Source organism: Gavia stellata, unplaced genomic scaffold (genome assembly GCF_030936135.1).
Source record: "Gavia stellata isolate bGavSte3 unplaced genomic scaffold, bGavSte3.hap2 HAP2_SCAFFOLD_71, whole genome shotgun sequence".
NCBI lineage: Eukaryota > Metazoa > Chordata > Aves > Gaviiformes > Gaviidae > Gavia > Gavia stellata.
In genome coordinates this window covers 137,890-163,448 of record NW_026776518.1, presented here as the reverse complement: position 1 = coordinate 163,448, position 25,559 = coordinate 137,890, and the positions used below count along the sequence as shown (strand labels likewise).

The 25,559-nt window shown below is 41.2% G+C and overlaps 1 protein-coding gene across 1 annotated transcript; it reads right to left on the bottom strand.

Annotated features, from left to right (window-relative positions):
• Nucleotides 1-1,822: 1,822 nt before the first annotated feature.
• Nucleotides 1,823-25,559, bottom strand: LOC132321071 (ATPase family AAA domain-containing protein 2-like). The gene is made up of 18 exons (XM_059834663.1): nt 25,549-25,559; nt 18,640-18,748; nt 18,301-18,416; nt 16,332-16,506; nt 15,609-15,697; nt 15,103-15,262; nt 13,669-13,759; nt 12,830-13,239; nt 11,484-11,491; nt 9,880-10,063; nt 8,167-8,352; nt 6,761-6,893; nt 6,418-6,614; nt 4,981-5,140; nt 4,499-4,621; nt 4,253-4,402; nt 3,619-3,684; nt 1,823-2,052 (listed from the first exon to the last, which is right to left on the bottom strand). Exons 1-18 carry the CDS (start codon nt 25,557-25,559, stop codon nt 1,823-1,825), a joined length of 2,598 nt encoding a protein of 865 aa, XP_059690646.1.

Here is a 25,559-nt window from a genome sequence, read left to right as displayed (position 1 = left end):
GTTTACTTCTCATTATCCTACTCTGATTTTGATTGGTAATAAATTAAACTAATTTCCCCAAGTTAAGTCTGTTTTGCCCATGATGGTAATTGGTGAGTGATCTCCCTATGTCCTTATCTCGACCTACGAGCCTTTTCCTCATATTTTCTCTCTCCTGTCCAGCTGAGGAAGGGGAGTGAGTGAGCAGCTGTGTGGTGATTAGTCCGGCTGGGCTTAAACCACGACACTATGGCATATGTTTGCCTGTCAAAAAAACCTAACTTGAAACAAAGCAAGATGTACTACTGTAACTTTCTAAGGTAAAGTTGAGTCTTGCTTGTAATAATGACAATCTTCTTGATACCAGAGAATTGCATTTTAATATGAATTGTTAGTTACAGGTCAGGTGGCTTGTAGTTGAATTAAACTGTAAATAGTTTTCTAGTTACCTGGGGAGAATTACATCTGTTTATTACATAAAAGTGAATATATTGTTAGTGATAAGTATGTTTAAGTAAAAGCAAAGCAGTACCCCGTTTTGAAGATGTATGCCTCTTCAAACCAGCAGAGAAAATGTCTCTGTTAATTTGACAGCTATTTTTTAAAAAATTGAGGATAGGCAAAGTGTAAGTTTATGAGAATAAAAGTTTATATCAGCTGTGATAAAGTATGTGGCATGATACATTGCTGTTATGTCACCTCACACACACAACGTCTGGTGACACTGAATGCCTAACTGTGCAATCCCTCCGTGCTTAGTTTCTTACACATGTTTTAGTTTCCTTTGTTTGTTTCTTTCTAGTGTGTTTGTGCCAACATCTGTGTACTATGCAGAATTTTTTCTTTTATCTGTATTGTTTGGATGGGTGTTAATAAAAAATGAATCACCTTTTTGGGGGGTTTTGTCTGCTCTATTTTAAGCACAGAATAATTTTGATCATTAACAATGTTACACTTGAAAAACAGCATGAGCCTTAAGACTTTAAAATAAGAACTGTACATGAGCTAGGTGTAGCTAGCTACACCCCACTCTAGGTGTATTGGTTATGTGGCCAAGGCAAGCACAGGAGGATGAAAAATTATATTGAAAATTTACATTTTAATGTAACGTATTACATTGGAAAGGTAATAAAGGAATTAACGTAATTTTCCTCAACTTCATCTCCACCTTGACTGCTGACAGCCATTTTCAATGGGACTGTGGGGGTGGTTTGCTGACCACGTTCCCCAAGATGACTGTTTGAAAAACTGAACAGGAGTGACAGTGTGCAAACGAGGAACCAGAAACATTCCTGCGATCAAATCTTTTGCTTTTCAAAGCTTTGACCAAACTCTTTCCTGGCAGTAGTCTCGACAGGATACTGTACCTATACAGTTTTTTAAAAAAATTGTAGCTCTGTGTATCTTGAGCTTCCATGACCAACTGTTAACGGTTCCCACAAGGCACACCTTTATTTTTCTTCCTCAGGGAAACAGTCGTATTCTAGTGTCTGAACCAAAATGGCAAGCAGCAATCAAAGAAATAGTATGTAGAAACGCAACGCTTTTGACAAGTAGGCAGCGGGAGTCAAAACTAAATATTGCCTCAATAGCTAGGTTATGTACTAAAGGAAAAGGTCCCCGTTCTCCAAGTTCTGTAACTAAACAAAAAAAAAAAGGGGGGGGGGGTGGTGTGGCGTGGGGTTTTTCCCTCAGAGCCGTCACTTTGTGCTCACTCGCCCCTGGTTTGGGGCTCTGGACCCTGCGGCCATGTCCTCCCTCAGCGACAGCTCAGGGCGCCTGAGAGAAACTCGGGGCTGGCGTCGGAGAAAAACCCTTCACGGGGCTAGAGACGACGCTGTCTTTAAAAGCCGTCTGGGTGCGTGGCGGGACGGTCTAGCGCGGAGCCGAAGTTTGGCGGCGAAGGAGCGGGCTGTGAGGGCGTCCCTGCCACCCGAGAACTCCCAACCTGCGCAACCGCTGCGCGCCGGCACCTCGCCTGGCCGAAGGGCGAGGAGACGCCGGCGGCCACCGGCCTGTTTATCGGGAATACAGTATCAGTGAAGTGTCCTGTGCCTGGAATACACTCTCTCTCTGCAATGACAGAGGCAGACCCATTACCATTTTTTCACTGAGAAATGCTTGACTTTTACTTTCTTCCTGGCAAAAGCCAGTGCTCCATAAAAATTAGAAATTCAGGCACACAGAAAAGCACTAGAGAAAAAGGCAGGGTAAAAACAGGAAAAAAAATAGAGTCACGTTGCCATTACAGCACTGCACGGTAAAACTCCAAAGTAATTTAGGTTAGGAAACACATCCTGCATTGCAAACATTAGGACAGAAGTCTTCTTTTCCACATGTGACTCTGGGTCCACATTGCTTGAAGTACAGCTTTTTAACTTACGCTGCTCCTTAGTGGAACACTACTCATACAATAAAAGAAAGTCAATGACTGTTTTTCAATTAGGTACCATTTGGAAAAACAAACTTCAGAATCAAAAGAACAGCAGCTGCAGAAAAACATGAGTTTGGCTGCTATAACTAGAGGGGCAGCACCATTATGCAAGAAACACTGTGTGCTGATTTTAGAGAGATGCAACAGAAACAGCAGAATGGAATTAAAGAAGGCTAAAACCTAATAAATAGTGTAATCCTCCTCAGGAAGAAAAAGGAGCTAAAGGACCTGTTTGACCTTTCACTTACCATTTGAATCTCCGTCTTCAGAACTTTCTGCTATTTGGCAATCTGGCATTTCACTGTCCTCTCTTAGGTCTGAATGTTCAGAAAGCATGACACTCTTCTTTTCAGAAGCAGATTTAGCCACAAGAAGAACCCTCTCTCTTTCGTTTTCTGACCCACATTTATTTTCATGCCCATTTTTCTGTCGTTCTTGACGTACGCTTCCATTTTCTTCCATAGAAGAATCCTGTGTGGACTCAACTTCCGTGCAATCCATGTTAGAAACATGTTCTTCTGGAGACTCTTCCGCACTCTCTGCTTCATTTTGGTCTTCTGGAACTTTATTCTCTTTATTGAACTAAAATTTCCTCCTCTTTGCTGCGATACTTGAAGACGCTTTGTTCTTTCTGCGTTTCCTTTTTGACATCTCTACAAAGAGATATCAGAAAAAGTAAGCCAAAACATTACCAAAACAGTTCTTCCTTCAAAATCCAGCATCCTCATCTTACTTGACTTACAAGGAAAATTATCAAAGGAGCTCAGGTAACATTGTCTGTCTCCCTACATATGTCTAGAGAAAGAGTTGCAAGTCAATGAGGTCAATTTGCTATTAGATTTTAAAAAGCCAGCTACAGAATTTCACTCACAAAACCATCAGCCTCAAGATTTTATGAGCAGAAAATTCATACTTTAGATAGGAAGTATGACCAGAAAGCAAAGTTATTAGGTGAAGTTGCTTACTGTCTTACTACGTGAACTAATATAGATGAACAGAAAAGCATTTGGAGACGAGCCCTTCTTCAAATCGGTTATAAAGCTGTAAACTTCAGAAGCTAAACACATGTTGGGCAGAGTTAAAGAGACAATTTTAAGGGAATATTTGCTGGAGAAAAATTTGCCTGTGAAGACTTACACCTCACACGCTTTCTGTTAACCTTGTTTAAAACAAACTTAGCATTTTTGCCTTCCAGAAAAACCCACCGTTCTTTGTATCGACGGAGTACTGCACAAAGCGCATGGGTGAAGTCAATGGCAAAATTCCTAGTCCTGTTATGGAGACCAGGCAAGTTCACACCATGTCATGCGTTTTAGCCGAAAGAGACCCAAGTCCCTTTGTTCCTTCATGTCCTTTTCACAGGAAAAGTGAGGAAATAATTGTCTTTCCTTTACATATCTATTATTATTGCTCCCCTATTTTTCTGCCCTTTCCCCCTTCAGCTGGAAATCACACTAAGAGGTGGCATAGATTTTAGCATTTGAGGGCAGGGAAGGGAAAAATACTGTTTCTCATAACTAAAAGCTAGTTGAGTATTCAGAAACTGCCATGTACAACATTTTTGACTTCAAGAGAGAGCAATTTAGGAGCCGTTAAATGTCAGTTGGATCATCAAGTCCAGTGTCTTACAATGTAAACCATCCACTGTACTTGAACTTCATAACTCTATCGAATGAATGACCTCTGGATTTATCTCACGTTTTGAAGCAAATTAAAAACACTGAACGCCTCTGGCACGAAGAACCAGGCATCACAGAAACCTGTTATGTCACAAAACCAGAGAAGGTATCAGTGACTTTAGCACCTTCTCCAAGAAAGTCTGAATAAAATGCAACTTGCCTTCAGAGCACGGTGTACTGGAATCTACAGGCGCTGCTGGCATCTTCATCTTTTCGTTACACTTTGGGTCTGTTTTCTCACAGCCAGGAACATAGTTCTGCTTTGGCATTACACGGTAGTAAGGCGGAGCATACTTTGAAGAGCTACAACCTTGCAATAAAGAACAGATAGCAAAGAATTGTGTCTTGCATTGTTGGTTACAAATACCGAGACAAGTCTTAAAATCATTAGCATCAAAAACCATACCTCTTTTCTTGCGAGATTCTTGAATTTCTTTACAGCGTTGTTCAAAATCTTCATCCATTTCCTCTCTCACGATGGCATATGCAGTATCTCTCAAAGCACAAGCTCTGTGCCTAATGAGACGATCTGAAATTTTACAGTCAGAACTGAGTCTTTTCTACCAGCCGATGAAATCCTTTCTTTTGATTACTTATCGAAAGATTTTGCTCTTTTCATAGATAGGTTCTGAAGGGTTATCTCAGTGAATATTTTCAGCATAACAACATAAAAGTTAATCATTAAAGCAAAAGCACTAGTTACTGATCAACACTTCTATCACAATTTCTTGTCCAAGTAGTTTAATGCTCCAACATTTACATCCTGGCAAGAAATGCTCTCTGTGGATGTTTAAAATGATCTAATTCCAAGTCTACTGTCCACAGATGACGTTTATCAATTTATACATTTTTAATTTTTCCAAATGAGGGATAAAAACACATTCTCACCTCCAGGGTCTTTATCTGGGTTGTACTGTAAAGCATTGCTGCAGATTAGATCGATGTCTTTTAGAAAATCTCCTGCAGTTAGGTACTGGTGCAAGTCAATCTTCGAGAGAACTGCCGAAAGGTCCATGGGCTGTTTAATAACTGCGTCATAATCAGGTACCTACAAATGAAATATGCGTGTTCAGAGATTTAACACAGTATCTACCAACATTAATTATTTTAATAACGTAAAATAAAGGACTTCTTCAAAACCCCAAATATTTATGACACATCCAAAGATATGGAAATTAACCAGTTAGTTGCTTGAAAATAGAAGGGCTATTTCAACTGGCTTTGAAGAGACAGACCAGAAGAGGGAAAAACAAGAAGCAGGGAGGTCAGAAGCACGTGTGGGGCAGAGAAGGGAGCAGACACCCAGAGTGGGATTCATTTCACTTCGCTTCAGAAAATCACAGCAAAGAAAGCTTTCTCAGTAGAGTCACCCGAGATTCTCTTTGTTGTTGGCGGGAAGAAAAAGGTGCAGGAATGCACCTTTGAAGTATCTGTCCTAGGCATCTACTTTTGCATGAGATAACTGGACCGAGAGGTGCCGATTTCTTTACTCAGACCATAAAAGGAGCCTAATGACTAGTAGAGATGAGGACATCTAGGTTTGTTTAGGTTATTTACATCTCAGAAACTAGAAGTAAAGGGAAAGACAAGTCAGTGGATGTTTAGGGGAACAGGACTTTGCTGAAATGCAAAGCTCTATTAAAACGACAGCTGACTTCGAAGTATATGCCCCTGGCTTAGACTTATTCAATACATTACATGAGAAAAAAAAAAGACAGAAGCGTATGGGAAGAAGAAGAAACCACACAGCCCTTATGGTTGATCTTATACGGAGGAGCCCCAGATGAAACAGAGAATAGAATCTTGGAATTTATTTTAAAAACTGCTGTTCTTACTCCTGTTCTCACAGAAACTACTGACAGTCAATTAAAGAGCTTTAGGCTTTATTAAAACAGTCCTATAGATACTGTTTATAATTATAAAGAAAGAGATCTCTCTGCTTTTCAGTGCTGTAACATGCCTACATGTCAAAGCCTTTTCATGAGTGAACTGTGTTGGCAGTTGGTCTAACTGGCAGTTGGTCTAACTGGCAGTCGCTCTAGATGATCGTTATAGGTCCCTTCCAACTGAAATATTCTAAAGTTCTGAAGGCATTGCAGAAGGAACCCGGGGCTTTCAGTGAAACTCAAATAACAGACATTTGAGGGCCTCAAGGAGTCAGCAAAAGTAAAAGCAAACTTCCTGCTTCTTGAAAAATCAGAATAGTACAGTCCTAAAAACAAAGACAAACCTTCCTATAAAGAGCACACAAACTGAGAAATATAAACACGCAGAAATTATGAATACACCCAGATAAAATGGTATTACAGATCAACACTAATTTACCTCCTCTGGGTCGACAGGCTTTGTAAATGCTCTGAAACGTCTGTCACCGGCAAGTCTACGAGTCACATCCCTTAAGAAAATCCTCAGTTCACGCAATATATCCTCCTCCTGCTCCTCCAGCTGTCTTATTTCTTCCTCTGTCAGCTGTGGAGGCTTAGGCGGTGGTGCTACAGGCAGTACTTCCAATGTCTGCCAAGCTTAAAAGAATCAGAAACTTTTAGTCAATTTACGGTACTCAAATACAAGCCTATGAAAAATTATTGATAGAAAATTACCACCAAAGCAAATGCTGTAGAGCTGTTAACTTACAGTTAGCAAAGTTTTCGATGTAGAATATCCTCACCTGTCTTAGTTTTTGATGCAGGAGGTTTAGCAGTTTGATTTACAATTAAGTCCTCAAAAAATGTTCTTCTTTCTTCCTCATTAGGCAACTGGATTTTGAACACTTCATCATCATTAATAAACAATTCTTTTATCTAAAGCATGAGGAGAAAAGATATTTCAGATGTAAGGTCACACAAATTCATGTTCTGTTCCAAAAAGATGAGTGCCTTTCCAAATTAAACCGAATAATCACCTTGATAAGACAAACTGTGAAAAGGTATCTTCTTGGCCTTAAAAGGCTGGATTTTCATAGGTTAGCATGGCAAATTAAAGTATCTTCTCTAAAGAACACCTCTAGAGTTAAAGCTCAGTGAAGGGACCCTATGATACACTGATAAAGTGCTGACATTCAGCACCTCCTAGACTGCTTATTTTGTATTTACCTGCCTTGCTGTCCTTTAGTTTGAATCTTTATGGCAGCTATCGAAGGAACAGGCAGGATTCAGGAGACAAGTGTGGGCTTTTTTGGTAAGGTGCTGTGGGTTTTTTTTAAATTAATTTAAATGAGGTGTCTAAAGCTGCACACTTCCAAGTTTTACTCCATTTTTCAATCTCTACTACCAGAAAGTATGGAAGGAATTTCAATACTTATTTTAGAAAGAATTTATTAACCGTAGAAGAATTTCTGTAGAAAGTTAAGCCCTTTCAAAGCGTTTGATGATAAACACATCTAGGCAACCCCCTCTCTCCCCCCCAGTAAATGAGACAAAATAATCAGAGCAGCATATTCACATTTTGAACACCTTCCTTTAATGCACACTCTCAGATACCTAGAAAGCTAAGCACGTACTCTTACTGAATTTTGTTAAGAAATACAACTAAAAATAGATTTCCAAGTTACTTAAACAGAAGTTGGAACTTAGCTTTCTGATTTGTAAAGCTTTCACTGATATGAAGAAAGAAATTGAAATTTTTAATAAAGAATTTAAATTTGAAATTACATTCCATCATTAAGAGTGTGACCATCGTACTTTCTCTGTAAAACTATCTTTCACTTTTCAGTAAAAGTATCTTTTTCCCATGTACATTTCAAGCACCGTATATTCTTGACTAAGTACATACCTAACAATCTTGAAGTCACTGGAATTATTGTCTGAAGTAAATGTTTATGTCTGTCTAATGAGCATGAGTGTGTGAGAAGGGGGAAAAAGTTGGGTCAAAGTCAATCTCTTTACTCAGAAAACACTTTAGGCAAATGTTTTCAAGCATTGTTTTGTCTAAGCAAATTTTAAGAGACCTGGTTAGGGTGTCTGAGTAATAACAGTATGAATTTGCTTAAGAGTGCACAGTACTCCAACGTTTAAAGGATTTATAAATTAACAAAAAACTGACTAAAAAAAGTAAGAAAAGTATCAACAGAAATACCTCTTCTGGGAGATCTGCATGACACACATCAGATGTTGCAAGCAGCAAAACTGGAGCAAATGCTGGAATGTTCTGCAGTAGTGTTGTAAAAGTAGCTCTCAATGTAGCTCCAGCAGCCTCCCACCACAAATGGATATGTGGAATATAAATGATACTTGGTGCTGTTCTTTGTGCTTCTCGCATCAACTGGTAAAATGAAAGCTTGGATAAGAAAACTAAACCATGTAGAACAGGCTAATAAATAACTACGTGTCAGTCAAACTGTCTTATGAAATAGGAGCACATGCAGCCAAAACATCAAAACAATCCAACAAAAAACAACTCCTTAACAATAAGGTAAAATTTTCACTTTACTCAAATATGGACATTGCTACACAGACAGAAACTGACCTGAATCTCTGCCTGATTTCAAAACTACTTAGGTTTAAGGTAATGCCTAAAGAGCCTTACAACTCAGCTGCTGTGGTGGTGTGCCTGAAAAAACAAGACTAACCCTTGAGCAAGATGTATTAGCCTGGGTAAATCACTACACGACTCTGACTGCACCATTTTCAATTCAGGGTGCGCACATATCCAAGTCACTCTGAAGCACAGTTTGAACAAGCAAAGACCTATGTGAAAAGATGAGGGCTGACACTGTGAAAGAAGCCTGGTTACAATTCATAACTTCACGTACATTTTATAAGAGGTGACCAGTCTGAATAGCTGCCTGAATAGCTAAATCACTCACAGCCTCTCATTATCAATCAGACCAGATTACGTGCTTTGGAAGACCACAAGCCATTGCCTACAGATGGTACCTCGATCACAGAAGAGGACATGCATCTACCACATGAGGGAAGCGGCAACAGTCCTTTCACATGACAAATTTCTCCGTGCACCCTTTCAGATTATCAATATTCAGGGAGTTCCTGTCACAAGATGGGAAGTGCACGTGGTATATCCGGGCAGTGACTAGACATGCTAGTTATATGACCGCAGGTGCAACCATCACATAACACAAAAGGAATTGTTCCTCTTATGTGACAAATGAGTCTCCAGTCATGTAACATGTCCATCCTTACTTGTAGAGCTCTCAAATGCTGCTACTAAAGGTGAAAATATTTTAATACAGTGATGTCAAACAATGAAAGGGATTTCCTGCCTAAAAGTAAAAAGGAAAACAGCACTAAATCTGCTTATATTTAATTTCTAGTATAAGAAAAACAAACGTAAGCGTTCCATGAATTTTAACGCTTTTCCTGCATATACTGCAGCAGTACAAGCTGTATAGGTATATATAAGAAAAGAAACACTTCTTTTCCCCAAAAGCTTGATTGCCTTACAAATATAATGAAAATGAAGGTTACAAAAAGTGCATGACAGGCAGTCAGGCTGCTGCAGAGCCATCTACTGGGAGCACAGATTCTTAAGCAGCAATGAAAACAACTTTCTGGATCCCACCGAGATGGGGAGGACTTCTTGCTATAAAGAGGGGTTTATTAGCAGCACCTCCCAGCTTCCCAAGCTGCTAGCAACATCCTCACTTTCCATTCCTTTGGAATGAAAGATACGGCCACATGTAACATCCTCATTTGGTATCATTTGATCTAGCAGAAAAGTGGCTTTTCAGACAGAAGTAAACCTAACAGCACATTCAAACCAGGGCACCTCCATTAACAATGAATTTTGCTTACTTTACTAGTTTATGAGATTAAAGAGAAAAAAAGGTACCTGTGCACATGTTTCTTCCGATGATGTGATGCTAACAAACAGAACAGATAGGTCTAGTGTATAGACTGGAAACTTTTCCAGGGCATGTATTACTGCAGGTGCCAAATGAGAAGCTTGCCCGTATCCTGGCTCTCCAACTAGTAAGAACCGTGGCCTGCAAGATGTTGGCTGGTAATAAGCATTTCTGGAACAGGAAGAAGAAAACAAGTTTAAAAATGAGGTGATGAATAGGCACACAGATGATAAGGTTTTCTCCTATACACCTTTCTTTCTTTTTTTTTTTCCCTTTCGGTAAATACTCTCCATGTTCCAGCAAATAATAAGCTGGTCTGTGATCAGGAACACTGTCAAAGCCCATTTTCTTTTTAAAAAACTTGTACCATACCTCCCTTAAGAAATCCTGCCAATCCCCAGCATGTCTGCTGTTCCTTTGGCTGGGTTAAGTAACGGCTCTTAAATCATACAGGGGGACTGTCCAGCTAAATACACATGTGACAACTCATCAGTAACCCGATATGGGGGAGAATAACAACTCTATCTCTCAGCACACGCCTATCTGGATCTCCTCACTGCCCGTAGACACTGATTTTCAGTAGGTCTTGAGTTTAAGTAGCTGTGAGATCTCTACATCTGTCTAGTTTAGCTGAAATTTGGCCATAGTTACTGGAGATAGTGGGAAGGAAGGAGTAGAACAACATTTCTAGAAAAAAATTAACGTGGGCACTGAAACACATTAGCTGTATCTGAAGAAGTACACAAATGGACTGGTTAAATTACAGCAGTACACTCAATATGTATTAAGATGTATATTTATTTTATTCAGTCATTCTAATGTTTCATCTTTGAATTGTCTATTAATTTCCTAGTAATCCTGCTTTACTAGCATGAAACACATTGGTGAAGAGCATTCGTTTTTTTCCACCACAATACTATTGTACCTTTGCTGGCTGAAGTCAAAGATCTAGAGACCTAACCAAGCTCAGCAGGTCAGAAGATTTTCTGGACAGCGCAGCAATAGAAAGTGAGAAAAATAACTGACCCACCAGTGACGACAATAATCTGTTTTTTCAACTGTCAGCTTATATGACTTCCACATTAAAATGTTAAAAAGTTAACATAAACTTAGTCGGTTAAAGGTACAAAATGCAGACATTGTTTAAGTTTTTCTCACAGTGTTTTAACAAACCATTTCTCAGTTCTGTTTCTGCTACATAATTCGCTACTGGTTTAACAATCTTGGAAATTAGAAGGGCAAAAGATGTCTACACGAATCTGTAGGGTTTTTTTAGCTAAAAGGACAGGCAGCACGTTTCTTTGGTCTTGAGTCTTTCAAGGAATGCCATGGATTAAATCAACACATTCTAATAGTCTGTGGACCACTTTGACTTAGGAAAAGAGGGCTGGGCCATTCAGTTTGATGGGTTATGGCAGTGTACTCCATTAGAACCTCAGTACCCAGCTGGATCTTCACGCTTACTTCTTGCAAATATTGATCACCCCCCCACACCCCTCCCCTCTACTTCTTCAGCTACCACCCCTCACACCAAAACTGTTTACAGACACGGCCATCTGAATAATGCAAACATAAAGGGACAAATATGTACCTGCTAAAATTGAGGAATTTTTCCTTTTGTCTACCAGGCATTTCAGGAGTTGGCTTATCTTCAAAGATTGATGGTGATTCCTCATCACTGTCAATTGCATAATTTCTTAAAATATGATTTAAACTGTCTGAAAGACAAGAGAGGTTTGTTAACTTTCCTGAATAGTCCATATCTTCCTCTCACATTAATACAGCTTCTAAATCAGTGCTGGAGACCCCTTATATTGTATTTCTTCATTTGAGGGCACATGCAGAATGTTATTTTCTGAAGAGTTTATCCTACCACAGATCTAAGGAGATTGCACAAGTCTCTACAAAGCTGTCCTACATCACATGATTTGCATAAGGTATTCTCTCTCTGTTGGTGAAAACAACAGGAGGTTTCTTCCTTAGAATAAAGATGATTAGGAACTTCTGTAGTTCCTAGGCACCTGAAGAACCCAACAAGGCCACTTCCTTCTGGAGCAGGTTCCCCCACTGGATGTGGGGAAATTAAGTGAATGTGGTGGCCACAGACTTCCCTTTGTCTAGGACTAGTGAGTCAGAATATACAGACCAACACATCTTCTAAATAAGGCTCCTCAAAGATCCCCGAAGGAAGAGATCATGAAAGGCCAACAACGGAGACGGGATGCAATTACCAATCCCTTAGCCTCTCTGCTTTTATATTGTTGGTGGGTTTCTGCCTCTTTCACCAATGCAAACAATCTACCAGCTCTACTGGGAGTAATACTGGCAGGATATTCTCCAGGGATTAGGATAATAACTAACTATTCATGGATCTCCGTTAATCAGCAGTGCAGCGAGTTTATCAATTTATTTGCTGTCACCAACCGACAGACAACTTGGTCAGGGCTGATGCAGTCAGGAGTGTGAGCTCACATATGCTATGCAAGCCAAGCTCCAGAGTATACGTTACTGAAACATTCTGATCTCATGTGCAGGCGTACAGTGTGATCCACAAACATTCAAATTAGGAGACTATGGTTAAAAATCACGATAGCTGTAACAATATTTAGCTTAAACCACTTATAGTTGTATTGTGGTTCTGACATTCTTCACAGGAATTAGAAGCATTCATGTAAAAATGCCCTCTCCCCCCATTTAAACATTTATTTTGAAAGAGGTGCCTCACACATTAAACCTTAAATCCATCTCTATGAATGATAAACACGATATTAGCTACTGTGAGAAACAGGGTGCTCTAGGAGAGAATGCATAGTTCTCTCCTATGTATTGCGAGTCATTCACAGCTCCCATCCAGCACTTCAGTTTAGAATCCAGAATAAAAACTATGCACGATATTCCTGAAATAAAGGCGTGCATGTGCATATTATAAAATCCTACTGTCATTATGGCTGAGAGGTTTCTGTACGTTGATTGCACAAATCGGAAGTTTTTGCTTTGGCAGAAGTTTAAAGAACCAGCTACTATTGTTATACCTTGCTGTTGGCCCTTCTTTAGAGCAAGCTCTGCGTGGGGAAATACTCTCTGCAAGGCTTGTAAAATTCTTGCTAGTGTGTTTTCAAGCAGTGGTTTTGAAATAGGTGATAGTGCTCGCCCAGGTGAAGCCACAGCCCTCCGTGAAGCTGGAACAGTCTTCTGCATAGCCATGACAAAATCCTTCGCTGTTATTTTAATAGAAGCAATATCTAACTGCAGTTTCTCACTGCTTTTGTATATTTGAGGATAGCGGCGGCGCAGAGCACAGAGGGCAGCTTCAGCACATAAGCATTTAATATCAGCACCACAGTATCCTAATAAACAAAACAAGAATCAAATGTTATGTCAGTCTCAGGCAACACAGAAGTCAAGGCCAAGGTTTCCAAAGTGCAACACTGAAAGACTTTGTATGCAGCTAAAAATTAACAGGCTAAGAGATAATCCAAAGCATTACCGAACTGCAGAGAAGTTTTGTTATGTGGCTCACAGCCTGATACCCTGCGCTTATGAAGCGGCCTCCTAATCAGAACTTTAGTCCTGAGGAAGATGCCCCAAAGCTCTTTAATGTTCTGAGAGACAAGAAGAAAATGACAAGAAAAGAAGCATCTAACTTTGTTTGCTCCCAAGGCGTGTCAGCTGCCTCACTCTGCAGCAAGGCACAAGAGCTCGGGTGCTGCCTGGTACAAGCTCAGATTCCTTAGGACTCAGTCACGTGCAGGGACTGACTTTGTTTTCAAACTTACCAACACATTTTTCAGCTAGCTCTTCAAGAAACATGTCCAGTGGCTTAGGGGTCCAGTCTCGTGTGTGAATCTTGAAAATATCTTTTCTAGCCTGGAAACAAAATGGTTGCATTTTGGTTTGTCCTAAGTTTTCTCTTAAAAATAAAAAACAAAACACAAAACCACCTCACATTAATAAAAATACTTTTTCTCTCCTCTTCAGCAAAATCTCATGCTGACAGGCTCATTAGTTCATCAAATTTGGTTTTCTGCCAGTTCATTCAAGGAAGACAGTCCTAGCACTACCTTTCAAATTGCTACAGTTACTACAAAGAACAATAATTATGACTCAAACTCCTGTCATTGATCCAGAAAATGTCAAATGTTGCCTGTCTTCGTGTCTGATCTTAGCAAGACTTTCATTTAAGTATTTCCTGGTACACAGATTAATTATGGCAGATTTCTAGAATTCTTCCACAGTAGGGAACCGTGTATTATATCCATTTCATGGCACCTCCTCTCCTGTTCCTGAAAGCAGATAGAAACTGGAGGCAAATGTGTGTGTTAACTACACTGCTCAGTGCACTTTTATTGGCCTTCGCTCCAATAAGCATTTTATCCTTTTTCCAAAAAGTGCTACTAAAAGAAAAAGCAATATCAGCGGTAGCCAGAGAAAAACCGCAAAAACAGGGTTCCAGTTTTGCACACTATCGTCCCCCCAATATGTTTTTGTTGCTATATACCTATTTTTTCATTGCTTAGCTATTGCCATTGAACTAGAAGCTTCCCAAGCCCTGCACCTGTGCAGTGTACTTCACATCTTTGTCCAAGTCGCTGCTAACGAGTACCAGTAAGAATGTCAGATCCCCAAATACTTATAGGTAACGCCCAGGATACCCAGCCTGGGAACAGTCCAACACAGGTACGTCCACTATCCATTCATAAACCAAGAACTGAGAGCAAGAGTGCTTCAGGGTGAAAGTGCCTAATTGGATTAAATAAGTAAGCAAACATGAACCACTTTGGGAATGAAAAATCTTAAGTTGCTCCAGCACCAGCCTTGGTAAAAGTTGTTGTTAGCAAAAAGGAATTCTTGCGTGCACACCATTTCTGTCATTTTCCAGATGAGATAGCAGTAATTTATAGCTAATTCAGACATTGATCCTTACTTAAACATTTCAGTGACTAGCAGCATCCCCTTTTCTTGGCTGGTCACAGTGAAACCAAAATTAATTCTAGAACTACCTACTTGTTGAAATCATCTTAGTCGTATATATTCAGTACCAGGTCTGCCCTCCACAGCACAACGCAGCTCTCTCCAGACATGCCTCTTTTGTCCAAGTTGTACAACACTGATTTCGACTTTAACTGCTCCATGATACTGCACTGTTATGTGATTTTGTTACAAAGAGGGACTTTGCCACATTAGCATTAGGGTTGAGTTTAAGTTCTGACCTCTTTATTTGGCAGGCTGAAGAGGAACTCTCGATCAAACCGTCCGGGTCTTCGTAAAGCAGGATCTATAGAATCCAGCCTGTTGGTGGCTCCAATTACCACAATCTCTCCTCTGCTGTCTAACCCATCCATAAGTGCCAGAAGTGTTGATACAATAGAGCTAACAGAAAAATGTAATTTTCATTCACTGGTTTAGTAAATTTTGTTACATTTTACATGACCTTCTCCAATGACCACTCAAAAAGGACAAGCTTTTATTGATGAGATGCTCCTTACTGAAAGACTCGTTTTAAGACATAAAAAAACAGACAAGGTAACACAGGTCTTGTGCTGCTATCAAGCTTAGTGAATTGTTTTCAATTATTGTTTAAAAACCATCTGAAGTTTAGTAGCATTGAATTACTAGTTTTCAGGACAAATGAATGTGTCACATGAAGTTAAATAGGTTGTGGTCTTCTTTTCACAAAGATCTAGCAGCTTCTATGTAGGTACAAAAAATGTACTACCTATGGATTTCGTCTTGTTCACAGGACCGCACAGGAGCAAGACCATCTATCTCATCAAAGAAAATAATTGAAGGTCGCATCTGGTAGGCCTAGGATGAAAACACAGGAATACTGACATAAGTAAACCAGCACAATTTTAAAGAGAAAAACGTCATGGTTGGAAAGTCACTGGAGCTAGATTTTTCCAACTAGCATCAGGGATCTCTACTAATTGAGCTAACGGAGTAAGTGGCACGAGTAACAGAAGACTGCAGCTATGTCAACCCACTGAGACTGGGTGACAGGAAACAAATCATACCAGTAGTTTTTACAGCTATTTGGCAACCACCGAGAACAGAGCCAGGACTTCATTCAATTACAGGTTCTGGAAGCAAGCTTCTGTTATGAATTTAAATGACCATGCTTGCAGCCTGCATCTGTTTCCCTCTGATCTAAAGCCACCGTCTCTTGCCTCTTGAAACCTTTTTTGTGGCTGTTTGATGGTTTTTTTTTTGGGGGGGGGGGTGTTGCTTTGTGAGGTTCTCTCATTTGTTTTATTAATCTTTCCCAATACATCTCAAGATTTCAAGCCCCTAAAAAACCCACTGAAAAAAGAAACACTGACAATCCCGTTTCAGTGGAAGGAACTGACAAAACCCAAAAAAGAGTGAGTTCTTAAAAATATTGACCACAGAAAACTACAGTTACAACTCGGACAGAACACGTGGCACGTTTCCACCTTACCTGATCAAACAATAAACGAAGCTGCCGTTCAGATTCCCCCGCCCATTTACTCAGGCAGTCGGCACCTTTTCTCATAAAAAAGGCTATTCTCCTGTCACCTTGGCTACATTCATTAGCAAGTGCACGAGCAACCAGTGTCTTCCCAGTCCCTGGAGGGCCATAGAAGAGACAGCCTCTGCAATTAAAAATACCAAAGATTCACATAAGAAAAAAACATCATGGCAAAGTACCTATTACAACCCTCATCCCTACAACACACAACTCTTCTCTCTAGCTTACACTTCACGTGTAAGAGAGCGGTAACAGCTGAAGCGTGAGAAAAGTCAAACCAGATGGAAATTTTGTGTTCCTACACAACTCAACAAGGCAGTAAACAACATGAATAAAGAGGATCATGCAGATGTACAGAACCTTGAGAAATGATCGTAGTGTCCCAGAACAACACTTCCAAAACTGCTGACAAACTAACAGGGGTGGTTACAGCACAGTGGAGCCAAACAAGAACAAACTTCAGCACAGAATCTAAGACTGGGCTAACTTATGAATCACCAGTTCATTCTTCAATGATACACGGCACATTCATTCTTGTTTTCACAAAAGGCAAGATTTGATAGTAAAGCATTTAATTCTCCCGTAAAAAGCTTTAAGTTAGTGGACTTGGTCTCCCATTGCTGATGATAAACGAGGAGGAAGTCTAAAGCTGGGATATATAAATATAGCCATCAGATAAATATAGCCATCAGATAAATATAGCCATCAGCTAGAAAAGCCAATACACTGCTGTTTCAAAAAGAATTTAAATGAATAAAGAAGCAAAACACAGATTTTGTTGTTGTTCCTTGTACTACTTTTAAAGTTACTGAAAGCAAAGGATTAAAAGTCGTATTTCAATATACCATGATTGAGTTTTGCTGACCAAGAATATGTAAAGCTAACAAGTAAATCTCTAATAATTTCATTTCATAACTAAGTACAACAAACGCTGCAAGGTTCTAGTTGCAAGTCCTATCAATTGTAAACTTGATACTTGAGCACTTGAAAAAAAAGAGAGTCGGTGGGAGAGACAACTGGACTTCCAAGAAACAAATTACAGTTGACTACCAGTAGGTAATTCCTTCTTCCTGCTTATAAACTAATGAAGTTGACTTGTACGTAGAACTCAAAACAAAAACACTCCAACCCTGCCTTTTAAAGGCAAGACACTTTCAAAGTATATTCTCCCCACACAGTACATCTTTGAACCTACATATATTCTGGATTCTATCCATTTTTAAGAAATTACTTTTTACTACTGCTAAAAAACCCCATCAACACTCCTGAAAATTTTGAAGCATGGAAACATATTGATACCTCAGTTGAATATTCTCATGAAAATGGGGGACCAGCAGGTTGAGGGAGGTGATTCTTCCCCTCTACTTCACTCTCATGAGACCCCACCTGGAGTACTGCGTTCAGCTCTGGGGCCCCCCACGTAAGGACAGGGACCTGTTGGCGCAAGTCCAGAGGAGGGCCACAAAGATGATCAGAGGGCTGGAGCACCTCTCCTATGAAGACAGGCTGAGAGAGTTGGCATTGTTCAGCCTGGAGAAGTGAAGGCTCCGGGGAGACCTTAGAGCAGCCTTCCAGTACCCGAAAGGGGCCTACAGGAAAGCTGGAGAGGGACTTTTTGCAAGGGCATGTAGTGACAGGACAAGGGGTAATGGCTTTAAAACTGAAAGAGGGTGGATTCAGATCAGCTATAAGGAAGAAATTCTTCACCATGTGGGTGGTGAGGCACTGGAACAGGTTGCCCAGAGAAGCTGTGGACGCCCCAACCCTGGAAGTGTTCAAGGCCAGGTTGTATGGGGCTTTGAGCAACCTGCTCTAGTGGAAGGTGTCCCTGCCCATGGAAGAGGGTTGGAACTGGATGATCTTTAAGGTCCCTTCCAACCCAAACCATTCTATGATTCTATGAAACAATGTCTGTTACCTTGGAGGTTGAATTTTGAATCGCTCAAAGACTTCTGGGTAAAGCAAAGGAAAAACGACCATCTCTTTTAAAGCTGAAATGTGATCAGAAAGACCACCCACACCATCAAAGCGTACCTAAAGAGAAATTCAAAAGAACACATTTTATATGTTAAAGAAAGCTGCAACCTTGATAAGGTTCCATCAGAAATTGTATGTCAGCACAAAGGAAATGCTCTGGGCAATTTTCAAACTGCTTGAGAGAAAACTGTAAACCAAGGTAGCTGTAGACAGCACGTTATTGAAAGCTTTCATAAACACTGGAAACATCTCACTGACACAATGAACTAAAAATACTTACTGAACAATCTGTTTGCATTGGATCAACGTCAGCCAGACGTGCTCCAATTTTCATTCGATCCTTGTGAATTCCCTTCAAATCGTCTTTCCGAAAGTTTAGTGGAAGACACCTGATTTGAATTAAGGAGAAAGAGAAAAGCGCTTTCTAACTTACGATGCAGCTAGAAGGTTTTTGCTTTTATAACAATGGCAAGTGAATGCAGAAAACCTTACAAATGAGCTTAAACTTCCTAAATAGTTAAATACGTGTTCAAATTGTTTTCTATTTAATGTCTGTGAGTAAATAAAGGAAAAAGGTCACTGCAGGCATTAAACTGGGTTTACTTTAACAACTCTTAGCACTTACGAATAGCCACACCAGTCAACACAGCACATACATGAATGCAAGCTCTCACTACTTAAAAATTAGATCAAATGTTCAAGGTTTTTATAGATTTAAGAACAAGCATTTGAGATTTGCAAAAATACACTGTTTTCAGGTTTATTTTCCCTCTCGGTGAGCACAGTAAAAAAAATCCATTTAAGCAAGAGAAAAATAAGAATTCTAAAGATCATAGTAAGACAACAGAAAGAAATTATGGCAGTTTATAATAGCACTTAAGTTGTTCTGCATGATAGCATTAAGTAATTTTCAGTTCACAGCCTTCCTCAGACAACAGGCTGCTTGTTCTTCTCTTAACTGTAATCTAAGTTTTGTACTGGTTTTCCATGACTATACATGCTGGAAAAAACATCCCACTGCTGTTACACTTGGCAAACCTTTCTGAAAACAATGTCCATTTGGGCTTCACAAAGAGAATTAAGCCATGGACAGACAGGCAGAAACACTGGGACTACTTCACTTTGGCTTTATCCAACTTTCCTCAGTATCTTAACTCAACCAAGCATTATAAGAACATTCATAAGCATGGAAGAAAAGTTAATTAAAAGTGAAGGCAGTTCTGATGCTAAGAAAATTCATTTAGAGGGCAAGTACATAAAAGATGCTCTGGTATGAAGACCTCTCTGCAACTGGCAATCCCAAAACAGAGACACCAGTGGCAAATTTCAACATTGGCTGTGCCCAAATTCTTTACACATGAAACACCTTCCAAATACATCCTCCCGCACATGCTCTCAGACCTGGAAGTCTTAAGCAGCCACAAGCACCTATTTCCAAAAAACAGGTTAAACAGTTTTGCTGCGAAGTACAAAGCCCCACACCTTACACAAATCAATGTATTAACAATAATTCACAGAATCACAGAATCACAGAATCACTACGGTTGGAAAAGACCTGTAAGATCATCAAGTCCAACCTGAAAAAAAAACAAAAAAAACAAAAAAAAAACCACACAAACAACCCACTTAAGCCAACCACCACACAACAACAACAAGGCACAACACACCAAAAACCAACCCACCCAACACCACACAGCACCATGTCCATCAAGCTACATCCCACAATGCCACATCCACACGCTCCTTGAATACCTCCAGGGAGGGTGACTCTACCACCTCCCTGGGCAGCCTATTCCAATGTTTCACTACTCTCTCGGTAAAGAACTTTTTCCTAATATCTAGCCTGAACCTCCCCTGGCGCAACTTGAGGCCATTTCCTCTAGTCCTGTCACTAGTCACTTGGGAGAAGAGACCAACACCCACCTCTCTGCAACCCCCCTTCAGGTAGTTGTAGAGAGCGATGAGGTCTCCCCTCAGCCTCCTCTTCTCCAGGCTAAACAACCCCAGCTCCCTCAGCCGCTCCTCATAAGACTTGTGTTCCAGACCCCTCACCAGCTTCGTCGCCCTTCTCTGGACATGCTCCAGCACCTCCATGTCTTTCTTGTAGTGAGGGGCCCAAAACTGAACACAGTATTCGAGGTGCGGCCTCACCAGCGCCGAGTACAGAGGCATGATTACCTCCCTGCTCCTGCTGGCCACACCATTTCTGATACAAGCCAGGATGCCGTTGGCCTTCTTGGCCACCTGGGCACACTGCTGGCTCATATTCAGCCGGGTGTCGATCAACACCCCCAGGTCCTTTTCTGCGGGGGAGCTTTCCAGCCACTCATCCCCAAGCCTGTAGCATTGCCTGGGGTTGTTGTGGCCAAAGTGTAGAACCCGGCACTTGGCCTTATTGAACTTCATCCGGTTGGTCTCAGCCCATCGATCCAGCCTGTCCAGATCCCTCTGCAGAGCCTTCCTACCCTCAAGCAGATCAACACTCCCTCCCAACTTGGTGTCGTCTGCAAACTTGCTGAGGGTGCACTCTATCCCCTCATCCAGATCATCAATGAAGACATTAAACAAGACCGGTCGCAAAACTGAGCCCTGGGGGACTCCGCTTGTGACCGGCCGCCAGCTGGATTTCACCCCATTCACTACAACTCTCTGGGCTCGGCCATCCAGCCAGTTTTTTACCCAGCGAAGAGTGTACCTGTCTAAACCACGGGCCGCCAGCTTCTCTAGGAGAATACTGTGGGGAACAGTGTCAAAGGCTTTGCTGAAGTCCAGGTAGACAACATCAACAGCCTTCCCCTCATCCACTAGGCGGGTCACCTGGTCATAGAAGGAGATCAGGTTGGTCAAGCAGGACCTGCCTTTCATGAACCCGTGCTGGCTTGGCCTGATCCCTTGGGTATTCTGCACGTGTCCCGTGAGCGCCCTCAAGATGAGCCTCTCCATAACCTTCCCCGGCACCGAGGTCAGGCTGACAGGCCTGTAGTTCCCCGGATCCTCCTTCCGACCCTTCTTGTAGATGGGCGTCACGTTGGCAAGCCTCCAGTCATCCGGGACCTCCCCCGTTGACCAGGACTGTTGATAAATGATGGAGAGCGGCTTGGCAAGCTCCTCCGCCAGCTCCCTCAGCACCCTTGGGTGGATGCCATCAGGCCCCATAGACTTATGAGTCTCCAGGTGGCATAGCAGGTCGTTAACTGCTTCCTCCTGGATCATGGGGAGCCTATTTTGCTCTCCATCCCTGTCATCCAGCTCAGGGAGACGGATACCCTGAGGATACCTGGTGTGGCTGTTAAAGACTGAGGCGAAGAAGGCATTAAGTACCTCAGCCTTTTCCTCATCCTTCGTGACAATGTTCCCCGCCGCATCCAGTAGAGGATGGAGATCCTCCTTGGCCCCCTTTTTGTTGTTAATGTATTTATAGAAGCTTTTTTTGTTGTCCCTCACGACCGTGGCCAGGTTGAGCTCTAGCTGGGCTTTCGCCTTCCTAATTCCCTCCCTGCATGACCTAACGAGGTCCTTGTATTCTTCTTCACTTGCCTGCCCCTTTTTCCAGAGGTGGTAAGTTCTCTTTTTTTCCCCGAGCCTCAGCATAAGCTCCTTGTTCAGCCAGGCCAGCCGTCTTCCCCGCCGGCTCTTCTTACGGCACAGGGGCACTGCCTGCTCCTGCGAGCAGGACATACCAGTGCAGGCAGAGGAAGAGGAGGAGACCCTACCTGATCAATGACCACGGAATGTTAGCGGAGGTTGCCAGTAACAACCCAGAAGTTCCAAGCTGCACCACCCTGTTGGAACTCTACTATGGAAGGCACCTGCAGCCCAGCAGTTGTCACACGGATGTACCGTATACGTAAGGGCACGTAGGGAAGTCTCAGCCTGACCACTGAATACATTTAGCTCTTGCTGCCAGGAATAACAATACCTTTTTCTGTTGTCAAAAGAAGGAGAAAGTCCCTAGCCAATATGATGCCATAGCAGAAAGGCTTGCTAGTAAGGCTCATTTTAGTAGCTTTGTAAGATCATGAAAAAAACCCACTTACTTTGTTGTAAGTTTGTCGAACAAAACAGATTGATTTGTAATGGTGTAACGATTTTGTTGAAGTCTGCAGCTTCAGCGGACCTCCAAATCCCCGTTTTCTTCATGGACTTGTTGTGCAGCTTTTGCATCAGCTCCGGTCTTCAGTGTTCTGGTGACTACAATGCATTAATGTATAAAATATTTTGAGACAGAAAATACATTATTCCCTTTATTTCACCGTTGCTCTAGTAAAATGTAAAAAAATCTGCAGTGGCTTGATTTTTTCTTTAAATACCAAATTGGAAGTTATTGTCATGACCACAGCATTCAACTTTAATTAATTATGTTTAAACTACCTACCTAAAAGCATGACTTGTAGAGCAATTTTTTAATAGACTGGGAAGCCAATCTGATGAAAACAAACACGCAGCTTTTGTTCCATGCAGGAAGCAAGTTCATTCCAGTTACTTCTTTCTGGAAAAGCGAAAGCAACAAATACCTCTCTCTAAGGTGTTTTTACTCCATCCATGTCAAATTGTATCGAATAGTTTTTTTAAAAAAATATTTATGTGGGAAGTCTCTTCTTAAGATGCGTGGTTTTAGTCCATTGTTTAAGCATGCATCACTCATTTTCTGCATCCTGACACAAAAGCTCTAGAAGATAAGAAACGTCTCAAGATAAACTCCCAAATAGCAAAGAACTCAAACGCTTGCCTGCTTTAAAAACGATCTGCCCAGTATTTACCACACAGCATCCTTTGCCACGGGTCTGTTACTTGCACTATCATTAAAACAGTTAAGAGAGGTCAGTGAGGAAGTAGTGCACAATTAGAACTTGAATTACTACACACAAAGCGCATTTCAGGCCCCTTCCTGCGTTCAGCCCATCCATGGCTGGCAGGACGCTGGCTGGAAATAACGCATTTTCCCAGCTGCCAGCAAGCAGCCTCACAGCACCAAGCCTGCTTGTGTACTCAGCACAGTGATTCAGTTCCAAGGTGAATCACTGAACTTCAGTGACACCTTCCCCACATCAGCGGGTTTGTGCGCCTCATGACTGAATTACTTTTTAACTCAAATATTACCTCCTATTTGCAAGAACGATTTTCAATTAATTTGTGTCCTGCAGACTCCAGAAAATCCGTGTCACAAAGAAACCTGAGCTAAGGAACAGATTCTCAGGCACTAGTGCCTAAGAGCAGGCTGGAATTCAAGCTGTGTTCTCCCCAAGCCTGACAGGAATTAATAGCATATCCTTCTATTCTCACCTACCTCTTTCGTAAAACTCGTAGGAAATTCACTATCTTTTCACTATCTATTTTCACAACTTCAGCTGCTTTGGGTTGATAAGTTCAGCAGTTTTTGTGGCCAAGTTAAATAGATGGAGTGACCAAACACAATCCTTCTCAGAAACCAGAGTAAAAAGGAATCCTAGGGAGTTACCACTACTTACCTTCTTTATATTCTTATTTTTTTTTGGTCTGACTTTGGCTTTGCCAACCGCCTACATTAAGAAAGAGAACAGAGGAGAGAAAGAAGAAAAGAATTATTGTATTAGAATATTGCATAGAAGCCTTGTATTGTACTGTTCCCCATCAAGACTAGGGAACCTGACCAAGTTTGTAATCCAGTGCTCCACATCATGCAAAGAAAAGCCTGTGGACCACACTGAGGATTCAGATCCCAAGTCTGCTGCGTACCATATGCAGACAGTTCGGTAGGGACGCAACTTTCCTAACCGGCTAATCTTGAAGTCTCAATAGTGCAAATAACATCTCAGTAACCAAAGCGGAGGAGAGATCTCAAAAGAGTTGGGAAAAGATGCACGTTTTTTATACAAGCAGAAGACTTTTACTAAGAAGAGTGATTCTCATTCTAAGACACTGACACTGACATTAACATAATCATACTGCCCCGCAGATTTTTAGCTGTAGATTTATCATGACATGACTCATTGTGCATGCTTTCACTTTTCCTTTTAATTCTATGAATTGAACAGGGATTGGACATCTAGAAATACAATACCTCGTAAAGTGTCTTCAATTGACATTTTCACTTAATATTTCCATGCTTTTGTCAAAGCTAGAGTCTGAACAGGGCGGCATGTTTTTTCTCATTGATTTCAAACAGTGTCCACTGAAGCATTCAATTTTGCCAGAGGAAAATTCCTAGGGAAAGAAAGAAGGAAATAAGAACATATTAATCTGAACCATGTATGTTGAGCTAAGAAGGGAATTCTCCCTCCTTTAGGCAAGTTTATTCTGTAAGTCTCATGACTTGATAGTGGTGCAACTCATGGCAGGTAAGCCTTGAACCACTTCGGCACCAAGAAGTAGCCCTCAGAAAAAAAACCCAGCCAACCAGCTTTCAAAGCTAAAGCTCCTCTCCGCCACACCTTTCTTGTGGACAACTTGAGCTTAATAGCCTTTGAAAAAATTATTGCGGCAAAACCTTTCAGATAAACTTAGTGTTTCATGAAAAAACCCCCACCTTTTATTTCAACATTGGTTCAGAGAAGCAGCCAAGCTTGACCTTGCATGTCCTGGGATTAAAATCTAGTTAGGAGAGTTTTTCTCCTCTTTCCGTTCCATTTGTGACCTCATTTGGAGGGATATTAAAAGATTTCCTTCAGGAGGATGGCATTTATCCACAGGAAGCCAAAAGGAACTCAAGATACACTTCTTTTATTACCATTGATCTTGTTCACATTGGTATTTCTGCAAGGAGGATGAGTACTATCACTTCTACTATGTGAGGAAAGCTGTGATGACCATGAGAGGTGGCTTGTTCAATTTACAACCCAAGGTTTCATTAGGAATACCCCAAACTACATCTCACACTGAAAAAGGCAGAAAAACGACCAGATTCTTCTACTTCTTGACACTAACTTTACCAAGAGGTACTTCCATTAGTAGTTGATGGAGATGGTGACAGAAGCGTGAAGAATGTCACTACAGGAGGGCAGTGATGCATGCGTAAGGCCCATGCAGGGCCATGCAATGAGAGCTGTGGCCACCTGCTGCTGAGGGGTCAGCCCTGAGCCACAGAGCTGGGCAATCCTGTAACTGTCTGACGGTCTTCTCCTCAGTCAACCTTGAACAAGTCATCCCCACCGTTCACCTGACAACTTCTCATGATAAGACAGACCTTTTGCACGAGGAGGATTTCCATCACCTTTCCTTCAT